Source organism: Saccopteryx leptura, chromosome 9, assembly GCF_036850995.1.
Source record: "Saccopteryx leptura isolate mSacLep1 chromosome 9, mSacLep1_pri_phased_curated, whole genome shotgun sequence".
Lineage (NCBI taxonomy): Eukaryota > Metazoa > Chordata > Mammalia > Chiroptera > Emballonuridae > Saccopteryx > Saccopteryx leptura.
Genome location: NC_089511.1, coordinates 30957617 through 30972401, shown reverse-complemented (window position 1 = coordinate 30972401; position 14785 = coordinate 30957617). Strand labels below are relative to the sequence as shown.

General features: G+C 41.8%; 1 protein-coding gene across 1 annotated transcript in view; it reads right to left on the bottom strand.

Moving 5' to 3' along the window:
• PLCG2 (phospholipase C gamma 2) overlaps positions 1-14785 on the bottom strand; it is a 171275-nt gene that overhangs the window by 20191 nt on the left and 136299 nt on the right. Inside the window, exons 28-31 of the mRNA XM_066348717.1 lie at positions 14224-14369; positions 13170-13284; positions 12107-12274; positions 387-475 (exon numbers count right to left, since the gene is read on the bottom strand). Coding sequence (XP_066204814.1) covers positions 387-475; positions 12107-12274; positions 13170-13284; positions 14224-14369 — 518 coding nt within the window. The remainder of the gene's footprint in view (positions 1-386; positions 476-12106; positions 12275-13169; positions 13285-14223; positions 14370-14785) is intronic.

The following is a 14785-nucleotide window of genomic DNA, read 5'->3' as shown; positions in this document are numbered from 1 at the left end:
GTGCTCTCAGGATTTTAAGGGATTACCAAAGACCAGCAAGTAGAGAGGCACCCAAGAAGGATGAACTTATCTGGAAGAACATGACCTTGCCTGCCTCTTGCTGAAATGAAACCATGAGGAACTTCCAAAGAGTTTCACCCTTTCCAACTACATAGCCTACTCATAGAACCCTACAGCTTTCTCCAAGAAGGATGGATGCTGGGGGGAAAAAAGCCAAGGATCTATGGGGAAATCTGTGGCTGAAAGGAATTCTTTTTTAAAGATGTGGCATGTCTGGCTAGATAATTCTCAATGGGTTTAAGTCCATCAGCCAAGCATGCTCACTGACTGTTTCCACCCCACCAGCAGATGCAGCTCAGGGAATCTCGGGGTGTTTCTCTACTCACCAGGACTGGCCGCAACTCACAGAAAACCAGGAGGGAAGCCAGCTCAATATCTTCACTGTACCCGTTCTTCAGAGGAACAGATCTAAATCCTGCAGCAGAACAGAAAAAAACAAATTCAAAGGCAGGCTATTAATGTCTGACCTTAGCTTTCTTGGGGTACTCAGGACCATGTCTGTCTAGTTCAAGGAGCAGAGAGGTCAGTAGAAGCCAGAGGTCCCATCCTGATGCTTATGGAGAAAGACTCCAGAATGTAGCCAGGACTGAGAGGTCCCTAGAGGAAAGTGAAGTGAAAAATATCTGCCATCTAGGAATGAAAATGACTTGCTCAGAAGAAATTAAAACCCACAGAACATTACACATTGAACGTAGAGTGACTGCAGCTGTGGTTCAATTCCTTAAGTACTCCAGAGGCCAAAGACTCAAAGGAGTAATGAATCCTCACATCCATTTCCTCCACTTAGCCCTTTACAAAGCATAGGACCGGGGAGTGTCTTTAAAGATTTCCAATGGGAGGAAATCTTCCTGTCCCTTGACAGCTCAGAGCAGTATTGATCATCCTCCTCTGAAAGCCATTCTCTATTTACATTTAGGACCTGAGTCTGACAGTCACTAAAATGTTTACTTAAAGGAGGGTTGAGGTAAAGCTGAATTCCTCTGCCACCACCACCCATTAAGTAATATTCAAGGCAACACATCTCAAAGGTTAAGAGTTCGCTTGTTTTAGTTTAGTTTAAAAGAATACACAGCAAAATGAACGTCTGGCTCCCACCCACTCATAATCCCTATTCCTCAAGGAGTCATTGTTAACCGTATCATCCCAAGAGATCTGAGTTTCCCTTAGAATCACAAAGGACCTAAGCAATTCTGAACCTTACATTTTTCATGTAAACATGTAACTTGGGGATTCCCGGTAAGGCTCTAGGTTGACCTGAAAGCTTTCTTTAAGAAATTAAACTTTTAAATTTAAGTTAATATACCATATTATACTATTATATTATCATCAGGTGTACAGTGTAGTGATTTGACATCTTTATACCCTGTGTGATCACCCCACTAATTCTAGTAATCCTGTTACCATGCAAATTTACCACCATATTACTGACTATTGCCCTTTACGATTTTCACCCATTCCCCTCATCATCCTCCCCTCTAGTAACCGTCCCTTTGATCTCTGTTTCTTTTTTTTTTTTTTTTTTTAATTCTCTCAGTGAGTCTCAGTTTACTCATCTGAGGGTTTTATTTTATTTTATTTTTTATTTATTCATTTTAGAGGAGAGAGAGAGAGAGAGAGAGAGAGAGAGAGAAAGGGGGGAGGAGCAGGAAGCATCAACTCCCATACGTGCCTTGACCAGGCAAGCCCAGGGTTTTGAACCGGCGACCTCAGCATTCCAGGTCGACGCTTTATCCACTGCGCCACCACAGGTCAGTGATCTCTGTTTCTATGAGTCTGGCTTTGTTGTTTTTTTTAGATTCCATATATAAATGAAACTATATGGTACTTGTCTTTCTCTATTTCACTTAGCATAATACTCTCAAAATCCATGTTGTCTCAAATGGCAAGATTTCATTCTTCTTTGTTGTATAATATTCCCATGTGTGTGTGTGTGTGTGAGAGAGAGAGAGAGAGAGAGAGAGAGAGAGAAAGAGAGAGATCTGCTTTATCCTTTCATCAGTTGTTGAGCACTTAAGTTGCTTCCACATTTTTGCTACTGTAAATAATGCTGCAACAAATACAGGGATGCATACATCTTTTCTAATTAGTGTTTTTGTTTTCTTTGGGTAAATGCCCAGGAGTGGAATCTTCATACTGTTTTACATACTGGCTGTACCAATTTGCAGTCCCACTCACAGTGCACAAGGATTCCCTTTCTCCACATCCTTGCTAATACATGTTATTTGTTGACTTTTTTAAAACAGCCATTCTGACAGGTATAAAGTGGTATCTCATTGTGGTTTTGATTTGTATTTTCTTGACAGTGATATTGAGCATCTTTTCATGTCCTGTGCCCATTTTTTATTGGATTCTTTTTTTGTTATTGAGTTGTATGAGTTTCTTTCATCTTTTGGATATTAACCCCTTACCAGATAAATCATTTGCAAAAATATCCTCCCATTCACTAGGGCTTGTTTTGTTTTGTTGGTTTTCTTCACTGTGCAGAAGCTTTTTAGTTTGATGAAGTCCCATTTGTTTATTTTTGCATTTGTTTTCCTTGTTTGAGGGGATGTATCTAAACAGATACTGCTCAGACTTATGTCAAAGAATTTACTACCTATCTTTTCTTCTAGGAGGTTTATGGTTATAGTCCTTACATTTAACTTTTTAATCCATTTTGAATTTATTTTTGTATATGGTGTAAGAGTGGTCCCATTACATGTTTTTTTTGCATGTATCTGTCCATTTTTCCCAATGCTACTTGTTGAAGAACTTGTCATTACTCTTATTGTATATTCTTACTATCCTTCTCGATTAGTTGACCAGACAGCAAGGGTTTATTTCTGGGGTTCTCTATTCTGTTCCATTGATCTATGTTTGTTTTTGTGCCAGTATCATAATGTCTTAATCATTATAGCTTTGTAATATAGTTTAAAATCAGGTAGCATGATACCTCCAACTTTGTTGTTTCTCAAGATTGCTTTGGCTATCTGTGGTCTTTCATGGATCCATTTAAGTTTTAGAATATTATTTGTTCTAGTTCTTGAGAAGAATGCCATTGGAATTTTGGTAAGAACTGCATTGGATCTCTAGATTGCTTTGTGTAGTAGGGTCATTTTAATTATATTAATCCTTCTAATCTATGAGCATGGTATGTCCTTCCGTTTATTTGGTCTTTTTCACTTTCTTTAGTGTTTTACATTTTTCAGAGTACAGGTCTTTCACCTTCTTGCTTAAATTTATTCCTATGTATTTTATTCTTTTTGATGCAATTGTATAGAATTGTTAATTTCTCCTTCTGACTGTTCATTATTAGTGTATAGAAATGTGACCAATTTCTGTATATTAATTGAATCCTGCTACTGTACTGAATTCTTTTATTATTTCTATTAATTTTTTGTAGATTCTTTAGGGTTTTCTATATATATACTGCTCACAAAAAGTAGGGGATATTTCAAAATGAATATGGAGCGATAAATATCCCCTAATTTTTGTGAGCAGTAAAGTATCATGTCATCTGCAAACAGTGACAGTTTTACTTTGTTCTTTCCAATAAACTTGTCTTCATTTATTTTTCTTGTCTAATTGCTATGGTTAGGACTTCCCATACTATATTGAATAACAGTGGCAAAAGTGGGCATCCTTGTCTTGTTCCTGATCTTAGAAGAAAACCTTTCATGTTTTGACCATTGAGAATGATATTAGCTGCAGCCTTGTCATATATCGCCTTTATCAAGTTACGGTAAGTTCCATCTATACCCACTTTGTTAAGAGTTTTATCATAAATGGATGTTGAATTTTGTCAAATATTTTTCAGCATCTATTCATGATAAAATCATGAATTTTATCCTTCATATTGTTGATGTGATGAATCACAGTATGTACTTGTTTTGTGGATGTTGAACCACCCTTGCATCCCTGGTATAAACCCACTTGATCATGGTGTATAATCTGTCTAAAGTACTATTAAATTAGGTTTGCTAGTATTTTGTTGAGCCATCTTATCATGGGCTTTTGTTTGTTGGGAGTTTTTTTATTACTGTTTCCATTTCATTGCTAGTATGGTCTATTCACATTCTGTTTCTTCCTGGTTCAGTCTTAGAAGGTTGTTCTAGACTGTCCAATTTGTTGACATATAATTAATCATAGTATTATTATTTTTTTTTTTTAAAGAGACAGAGAGTCAGAGAGAGGGATAGATAGGGACAGACAGATAGGAACGGAGAGAGATGAGAAGCATCAATCATCAGTTTTTTGTTGCGACACCTTAGTTGTTCATTGATTGCTTTCTCATATGTGCCTTGACCATGGGCCTTCAGCAGACCGAGTAACCCCTTGCTTGAGCCAGCAACCTTGGATCCAAGCTGGTGAGCTTTTGCTCAAACCAGATGAGCCCGTGCTCAAGCTGGCGCCCTCGGGGTTTCAAACCTGGGTCTTCCGTATCCCAGTCCAATGCTCTATCCACTGTGCCACCGCCTGGTCAGGCTAATTAATCATAGTATTATTTAATGATCCTTTATACTTCTGTTTTGTTGTCTATAATCTCTTTCCTCTCTGATTTTGTGTTCTTTTTTGCTTGATGAGTATTGCTAGGGACTTGCCAATTTTATTTATCCTTTCAAAGAGCCAGTTCTTATTTTAATTAATTTCTTCTATTTTTCTATTTTACTTATTTCTACTTTGATATTTATTATTTCCTTCCTTCTATTTACTTTGGGTTTTGTTTGTTCCTCTTTTTCTAGTTTCTTTAGGTGGAAATTTAGATTGTTTATTTGAGATTTTTCCTGCTTTTTGAGGTATAGCTAAAAACTTTCTTTTTATAACTGCTTTTGCTGTATCCCATATATTTTGTAAGGTTGCATTTTCATTTTCATTTGTCTCAAGGTAATATTTGATTTCCTTTTTGACTTACTCACTGACCCATTGTTTGTTTAGAAGCATGCTGTTTAATCTCAATGTATCTGTAATTTTTCCATTTTCTTCCTGTAGTGATTTCTAGTTTCATGCCATTGTAGTTCAAAAATTTCCTTGATATTATTTCATTTTTCTTGAATTTATTGAGGCTTGTTTTGTTGCCTCTTAGGTAATCTATCCTGGAAAATGTTCCTTTCATGTGCATTTGAGAAAAATGTGTAATCTATAGTTTTTGGATGAAATGCTCTGTAAATGTCTATCAAATCAAACTGGTCTAATGTAGGATTTAAGGCCATTATTTCTATATGAATTTTCTGTCTGAATGATCTATCCACTGAGGTTAGTGTAGTATTAAAGTCCCCAACCACTAAAGTATTACTATTAATTTCTGCCTTTCTGTCCATTAACACTTGCTTTATATATAATACTTAGGTGCTTCTATGTTGGGTGTGTAGGATTTAAAACTGTCATATCCTCTTCTTGGATTGTTCCCTTTAAAACTAATGTCTTTCTCTGTCTCTTTTTACATTCTTTGTTTTGAAGTCTATTTTGTTGGATATGAATGAGTATTGCTACCCCAGCTTTCTTTTTATTTCTATTTGCATAAAATCTATTTTTCTATCCCTTCACCTTCAGTCTGTGTTTTTCTAACATGAGTCTCTTGTAAGCAGCATGTGGACAGGTCATTTTTTAAAATCCATTCTGCCATTCTATGCCTTTTGATTGGAGCATTTAGTCCATTTACATTAGGAGTAATTATTGATAGGTTTGTGCTTATTGACATTATTTTATTGTTTTTTTGGTTGTTTTTGTTTTTTTGCTGCTCCTTCTCGATCTCTTACCTTTTAATTTGTTGGTTTTAATTGGGTTCCTTTCTCTTAATTTTTTCTGTGTGTTTTGTATGGTTTTGGTTTATAGTTACCATGAGGTTCATATATATTCATATATATCTATAGCAGTCTATTTTCAGCTGATTAGCATTTAAGTTCTATCATATTCTGAAAGCACTACATTTTTATCCCTACCCCCCATACATACTATTTGTCTTGGATGACATTTTATATCTTTTTGTCTAGTGTATCTCCTGATTACTTACTGTAGCTAATTTTGCTACTAACATCTTTTTAACATTCATATTAGCTTTTTAAGTGGTTGATTCATTGTGATTATTGTATATTTACCTCTACTCATGAAAATTTTCTTTCCTGTATTTATTTCTGCATAAAGAAGACCCTTTAACATTCTTATAAGGCCATTTTACTGGTTGTAAACTCCTTTAGTTTTGTTTGGTAAACTATATCTTCCCGTCATTTAAACTATAACCTTATTGGATATAATATTCTAGGTTGTAGATTTATTTTTCTTTTGAAGTTTCATTTATTTTCCTATTACAGTTTATATTCCATTTTTATTCTGTATTAGTTTCAGATGTACAGCATAGTGGTTCGAAAGATTCCTTTCTTTCAGCACTTTAAATATCTCCTCCACTGCCCTCTAGCATGTCAAGGTGCTTTTGAGAAATCAGCTGATAACCTAATAGGGTTTCCCTTTTAATATGATTTGACGTTTCATTCTTGTTGCCTTTAAGATTGCCTCTTTATCCTTAATTTTTGCTTTTTTAATTACAATATGTCTTGGTGTAGGTCTCTGGGTTCACCTTGTTTGGAACTCTCTCTGGTGCCTAGACTTGGATGTCTGTTTTTTTCCCCAGATTAGGATAGTTTGCAGATATATCTTCAAATACTCTTTCTGCCCCTTTCTCTCACTTCTCCTTCTAGAGTCCCTATAGTACAAATGTTAGGGTGCTTGATATTACCTCAGCTCTCTTATACTATCCTCATTTAAAAAAAAAAATTTTTTTTTCACTTTGCTGTTCTGCTTGGATGAGTTCCACTATTTTGTCTTCCAGGTAGCTAATCTACTCTCCTGTATTAACCAGTTGGCTGTCATTCCTTCTAATGGAGTCTTCATTTCAAATATTGTATTCTTTCTCCCTGATGGGTTATTATACTTCCTACCTCTGTTGAGGTGCCCTCCAAGTTCCTCTGTTGCACTCTCCAGTTTGTTGAACTTTCCCATTTCTTTGAATTCTTTATCAGGTGAATTATCTCCATTTCACTGGTGGTTTTTTCTGGAGTTTTTTCTTATTCCCTCATTTGGGGCATATTCTTGTCTCCCCTTTTTGTTTCACTCACTGTTTGTTCTTATTAAGGGGATAGAATAGGTACCCCTCCCTGTCTTGAAAGAATGGTCTTTGTGATTATGTGTGGAATAGTTTTGGCAGTCCAGGTGTAGTTGGGGCTGGCACGTGAGGTACCTTGTGTGTCTCCCTGCCTGAAGGAAAGGGTTCCAGGTGTGGCTGTCCAGGTGGGGCTTCCTTGCCTTTGTAATCTGGGTGAGGCTTGGCTGCTAGGTGCATTCTCAGTGTGCATAACTGTCTGTGATGGAGCTAGGGGCTGGGTGGGGCTGCTTTTCATGCTTGAGTCTCAGTGCCCCACCAGTCCCGCCCCCTCTCCAGGTGGGGCAGGTGTGCGTGCATGCATGGCTGCACTCTTCTGCTCCCTCTCATGAGTACAGTCCCTCCATGCTCAGCCACACCCCTCCAACTCTGCACTGGCAGCTCTGTGTGCATGCCCTGTTACTATAATTGTCCACCCTTAGAGCAGAGTCTGAGTGAGACTAGTCTTCATGCCTGCTTTTCAGTGCCCTACTAACTCTGCTTTCTCCAGGAGGGGCTGCCTTTCATGCACACAGCAGCACCCCACTTACTCTGCAGTGCCCACACTCAGGGCTGCCCTATGCAAAGTTTTGCTAGCTGCACGATTTCTTCTAGCAGGGCAGCCCCACATGCATGGGCAGCAGTAGAGCCTTGGTATCTCTGCACTTTCTCGGGAAGGGACAGTCCTGTATATGGGTACTGTAGTGTTTGGCTGGCTCCACACTCTCTGTAGACAGAGTATTCCTTCTGACAGGTACTGCAGTGTTGTTAGCTCTTCACTCTTTCCAGGTGGGGGAGCCCCTTGTGTGTGCAGCCCAGTGGGTGCACAAAGCAGCACCTTGCTGTACCCCCTGGATCAATCTCCTGGTGGAAGTGCCTCTTGTATGCACACTGTAGTACCTTCCTATCTCTGCTGGATCTAGCTCCAGGAGGGGTAGTTGGGGCCTGTAGCTCTGCCAGCATACCTGGATGGAGCTCCTGCCCACTATCCACAATTAAAGGAAATATAAACAGTGGTGCTCATGGATCCTCCAGTCCCAAGTTGTTTCCTAAGCTCCCAAAGAGCTGTCATGGTACCTTGACCTTCTCTATGTTGTCCCTTTCTATTACTTGTTGTGTAGAAGCTGTTCAATTGTCTCACAGTTGTGTCTCAAGAGAACTGCTCTATATATAGGTGTACATTTGATGTGTTCCTGGGAGGGGGCAGGCTCAGCGTCCACCTACACCACCATCTCGGACCCGCCTCTCCAACTTCTTATTTGCACTGTATCTACTGATTCTCAGGACAAGCAATACTCAAATTAGGGCACTCTCACTTTTCATCATGTTCAACGATGATTCTTATTTCTCTTAGAGAACCTTTTACACTATCAGTTGATTTAGCACCTTTAAATATCAAGTAACTTGCTTTCTACTACTTAAGATGAGAAAATTGGCATGCTTACACAACCCTGTAACTTCCTCCTTTTTCTTTCCCTCATTTGGTAAAACTGTTTTATTTCTACACTGACGTGGTGTATAATATATGTATTCTATTTTATAACCATAATTCTACCACAAAGGGAGGGTTGGTTATATTTTTCTGACATTTATACAGCAAAGCTAAAAGAATTATCACAAGGAACACTTGTTCAACCATTACCTAGATCTCACCATTAACCTTTTACTATACTTGTTTTATCACATTTCTCCACCCATAAATCTATCATATATGTGTATTTATTTCAAAGTGAGATGAAGACATCTGTACACTTCCCCCTGAATATGTCAGCATGCAGCTCATTAACTAGAGCTCAATATTTGTTCCTAGTGTTCTTTTTCTGATATAAAATTCCTGTACAAGGAAATAAATGTACAGGTACTTTTTTTAAACGTTTTCAACACTCCCCACCCTTTTACTTAACTTTTCCATGGATATTCTGGCTGGCTAAATTTTTCTGCTTTTGTTTTCTTCAATATGAACTCATGGGGCCTATAATCCCCAAACTGTGCATGTTTGAACACATCTGCCCTTTAATTTTATGCTTGAGTAACAGTGAGTAGGTATAAAACTCTCAGGTCTTAATCTTTTCCCTGGAGGATTTTGGGGACATTGTTCTCCTTGAATAGTGCTGTAGAGAAGCGTTCTGATCTATTTACCCCTTACACAGGTGATGGGAACTTTGTTGTTGGTTGGTTTGTTTGGTGCTTTTTACCTGGATACCCACAGAATTCTTGCAGTCTAGCCTCAGGGCTCCTCCAACTTTATCGCAGATGGAAACCACCTGTGGAGCTTATTAAGCTGCAGATTCCGACTGGGGAGGTGTGGGCTGGGGCCTAGTCTGTGGACAGTGTGGAAGAAGTCAGTCTAGGTGTTGACTGACTGTCAGAACGGACTGCAGTCTGAGTGTTCCGTGGCTTCTGGGGAGGCTGCCAGGCAGCGTGTGCCTCCAGCTTTGGAGAAGTGGGCTCTGTCTCCCCTGCTGATGTCACCAGCTGCATGCCCCTCCTCTCACTGCCCAGGTCTCACGGTTATGAGCAGCCCTTCATGTAGATTGGGAATTAGGACTGAAAGGTGTTTGCCAGTTTCACCAAAAACAGAGTTTGATTCTGTTTTAATTCTGGTTGGTTTTAGCTGGGCCACAGGGGAAAGGGAGACATCTTTTGAAGTCAGAGGAGGCCTGGCGAGCAGGAAGAACACGGGGTCCGAAGTCAGACATTCCCGGGTTTGGATCCAGCTTTGGTCTTACAGGTGTGTGACCTTGAGCAAGTTAATGAACATCTCTAGGCCCCAAAGTGCTCCTATTTAAAAAGCAAAGATGATAAAACCTCTTTCACAGGATTGCTGTGAGGATTAAAAGAGAAGAGAGTTTCAGGCATCTAACACAATAAATGATGTTTTCCTTCCCGAGCTCCAGCTGGCTTAAAAGCTTAAGCGCATCCCTAATGACAATGGGCAAAGTTTATTTTTGAGTTCAGAAGGCCCCCAATGCCTTATGCACAAAGGGGCTGTTCATTTTCTTTCTTTCCCTCCATGAATATGGATGTGCCAGGCATTGTTAGAAGCTGGAGCGGGAGAAGGTCCTTGCTGAGAATCTCACAGCTGGGGGCAGGGTCACAGTTTTCATCATCCTTGAAGTTTTGTTCTTCATTAAGTCTCCAAGCTAAATCATAGCATTTTCTAGAGGAATCAACACAATTTGATGGCCAGTAAGGGGGGTTCCTCACCTCTGACCTCTCTCCAAGGCGCTGGGAGGGGCTGCTGTGCCCATGTCCCTTAGCCTTCAAGAGGACCTGGGTTAGGAATGGGCCAGCACAGTTACCATAAAAAGAAATCTGTCCTAGGCCTTATTTATTTTAGAAGAGGCGAATCACAAAGTTAAGAACAGCACCTAAATTGCTTGGATTAGCATAGTTTACAGCCATAACCAAGAGGGCTTGCCGAGTACCAGGCCTCTGGGACTCACAAACGAGCGCTTGTTATTCTTATTAAATTAAGAATATTTCTAAAGTGCGAAAAACATCAGGCAGTGTAACGATTTCTCAGGTTCTTGTTTAATCTACTTATTTGCTTAGAAATCCGTTTCCTTGGTAATAAGATGGGCAGCCTCGGTGGAGCTCAGTTTTCTCAAAACGCCATCCAAGAGCCATCTGAGGAGCTTGCTAAACATGTAGGTTCCTAGGTCCCAATGGAATCCACACCTAGGAATGGGCCCAGGAATCTGCATTTCCCAACCGAAGCCCCCAGGGTTAGAAACAATCAGCTGTATGATCTAGGAAAGTTAGAAATGTAGGGCATTTCCGGTTTGTTCCGTGTGTGTGTGTGTGTGTGTGTGTGTGTGTGGCGATAACCGGTAGGAACAGGAGCCAACGTTTCCAAACAACGTCAAGAGAAAAGACTACATTGGTATATAAATCATTAAACTGAGAGGGACTCTTTCCTCTTGAAAAGTGCTTAGAAAACAGGGAAACAGTGACCTCGTGAGGCATCCAGAAGGATCTATAATCTTATGTCTCAAATACCAAAAAGAGGGAGAAAGGGAATTCAACATCACATGAGGGCCTGCTTTGCAAACATTCTAAAATCCAGCAAGAAAGGAAATCAGAGAAACTGTATGCAGGGGTCTCCAAACTTTTTACATAGGGGGCCAGTTCACTGTCCCTCAGACCATTGGAGGGCTGCCAAATACAGTGGTCCTCTCACTGACCACCAATGAAAGAGGTGCCCCTTCCAGAAGTGCAGTGGGGGCTGGATAAATGGCCTCAGGGGGCCACATTGCGGCCCATGGGCCGGGCCATAGTTTGGGGACGCCTGGTACAGGAAGCAGCACCAAGATCATGGGTCCTCAATGGCACCCCTGGCCCCACCCCGGGGGAATTCATCTGGCTTGGAGGAACGGGACTCAGTCTTCTGATGCTTAAAAGCTGGTCATATGACTTTGGCTTGGTCCCAGGCAGACACAAAATGACCCTTCTCGAAGTGTAAGGGGTTTTGTTTTGTTTAGCATGAAAGAAAATCACAACTGAAAAAAAAAATCAACCATCCCAATTGTATAGACAAGGCGGGCCTACAACTGTCAGTCACGCCAGCTACTGAGGGCCTTTTCCTGCCCAGACAGAGAGAGGCCCTGGCAGAGGACAGGCAACAGCTTCTACCCTTTCCAAATGAAATCACACCACAGGGCCAGGTGGAAAAGCAACTAATAGTCCAATTTTGCATGCAGAGACCCGACTGAAGGGCCCAGCCTCCCCTCTCGTCACCTTCCCCTCCCCACCCCCGGCCCTGTGCTAAATGACAGACTACACGTGGGCCGGCTCACAGGACAAGCTCATCTAAGACCCGATTGGTTTTGCAATGACTTCATAAAAACCAGGAAGAAATGTTTTATTTTTTTAAAGCACAGACCAAAGAACACTGCTAGCCCAAACTGAACATTTTAATTAAAAGCCATTTACCTGATTTGATTCCTTTAATGGGGTAAGTAGCATGAGCGAGAAAGTTGGGATCGCTGAACATATCTTCCTCATACACCACGAAGCGCAGAAATGCAAGGTTTGGATCATAAATTTCAAATGTCACCTTCTCCTGTGTTGAAGCCCAAACAGGGCTTAGGCCATTGTCGTCTGGAAGGTAATGAAAGCTTATTAGAGGCCCCTCTCATCCTGCTCCCTTCAAGAAAAACCATCTCTACATTCATCAGCTTTGAATCTCCTTAGCAACCGTGTAAATATGCATCTTTGCCAAGATCTAAGAAACTATGATAGTAATCTCTTTTTTTCCAGTAGCAATCTGGGTAAAGCTATTGTCACAGGCCTGAGTAAGGTGGGGGGAAGGACCCCCACCCATTTATACAGCTCGCATCTCCACCCCCTGGGATGTGGAATAGACAGGAGGCTGCGGCAGTGTGGGAACAGGCAGGCTCGGGAGAGAGAAGGGCGAGAGGGGGCAGGTGGGTTAGGCTGTCTGAAGAGGCAGAGCCGGTGTGGGTTCTGAAATTGTCAGGGGGAAACCAGCTCCTACAGCAAAGCAGGCCGTCAACCTGCCACCCTCCACAAGTGCCAGTTTCACTAGTCAGCATGTTAGTTGTCACTGGCCCACCTTTCAGCAGGGGCAGTGATCCCAGGCCTCAAAAGCCCTCCCTGCCCCAGTTCACGGTTTCTCCCTGGCTTACAATGGACGAACAAGCATGTCTCTAGGCCCATCTGCCCACTGTGGGAAAAGACCCTCCCAGGTGTGGGTCAGGTCATCGCATCCCCTGCCTCTGCTTCTCAGTCTTGGACTAAGGAGAGCGAGCAGGTGGGGGCTGGTGCACAGAGAGCGAGAGCCTTGCCGGCCTGAGTTACAGGCAGCACTGGGTACAAGTCCAACCGTTTCTTTCCCCTCCCTGAACCGTAGTGAGCAAGAGGGATGAAGGAAAAGACCTGGACGGAGCGCATTACCAAGTCCCCAAGGAAGAGCATCCCCAACACGTGGCTCAGCTCGCTTGAAGTGTGAGAAGGATGAACCCAGGCAACTTACTCACAACCGTCGTCTTAAACTTGTTGTTGTCATACTTGGCTCCACATATTTCCACCTCTACAAAGGGACATGCAATACTTCGTCCAAGCTTGGGGAGATGGCGAGCCCCGAGAACCTAGGACACCAAAGGTACGTGCTGGGATTTTCTCAGATCCATCCCAGGAAGAGCTACCAAGTTCTGCGTGGGTGGTCTGGCAGGGAGCTCTGTTTGGGTTATAGCGTCAGACCAGATGAGTTCAAAGCCAGCCTCGATTTCTTCACTGGAGAAGTCATGACCTTTTGAAGTAGATACCACCACTGTTTCCTTCTCGTGGATGAGGAAATGGGGCTGGAAAGTTGGGGTGGATTCTCACAGCTGCTAAGAGGAGCCAGGTTCAGAGTGCCCATGTCATCAGACTGACTCGGTGGACCTCACCGGAGCACAAATACACGGCCACCCAGGCCCAGGTGGGCACCGACAGAGGGAGCATTGAACCCCTTGATTTCCCAGCTCCCAGGAAAGAATGGGGGAGTGTGTGCTTTTAAAGACCTTCTGCTACAAAAGCTTCACTTTTTTTTCTTCCTTAATCTTATGAGAAATGCAAGTTATCTCTCTACTTTGCACAGTTTCTAAAAGAGGGGGGAAAGCAATTCTCAAACAGATACACACATTCTCTGAAGGTTGAGGGATTTTATAAAAGCTTTCACCCTTAAAACTGGCCATTGTGGGGACAAACGCCCCCCTTCATGAAGACCAAATGACCATTTTCCCCACCTGCTTTCTTTCCCTCTTTTTCTAGCCAGAAACTGTGCTCGCTGGGACCTAGGAGATACACTCCTGAACCCTGCAAGAGATGGATTCACACCTTAGTCCTGCAGCTGACACAGGTAAGGTGACCAAGATAGATTTAAGATGTCCCTTTCTCCCCTAGAGTGCAGTGTAATTAAGATCCTCAAACCGTGTCTGGGCGGTGATGATTTAAACAAGATGACAGACGTCACTAGGCACAGGGCTGGGCCTTCCCAATGCTCATGGCCCTGGCTCCCTGGGTGAGGAAGGAGAGTGGGGTTTCACCTTGACAGTCAAGGTCATCAGAATCTTCCTCTGGGACTCGGGTGGCATGGGGTCGTACTTCTCCGTCCTCATGGTCTCCGGCTGCAGGACGTAGCCGGTCCTCCCGTTGAGTGAGAACAAGGCGTGATTCATCTGCATGTATTTATCTGGGAAGGAAAGGGCACTGCTGATGTGCGGCAGGCAGGACAAGGCTGGCCTCCCGGGCCCGGCGGGGCCAGGTGGGGAATGATTTACACAGACTTCCAAAAATAATTTGAGCCAGTTGTTAAAATAGATCTCTAAACTCGAAAAAAAACATGGGTTTGTTTGCTTGTTTTTTTTTTAAAACCATTGAAAACCTATAATATTGGAAGAAAAATATGGGCTTTAAAAATAAAAATCTCAACTATAAAAATCCTAGAAGAAAACACAGGCAGTAAAATCTCAGACATTTCTCATAGCAATATATTTTCAAATATAGCTCTTCGGGCAAGGGAAACGAGAGAAAAGATAAACAAATGGGGCTACATCAAACTACAAAGTTTTGCACAGCAAAAGAAACCATCAACAAAATGAAAAATCA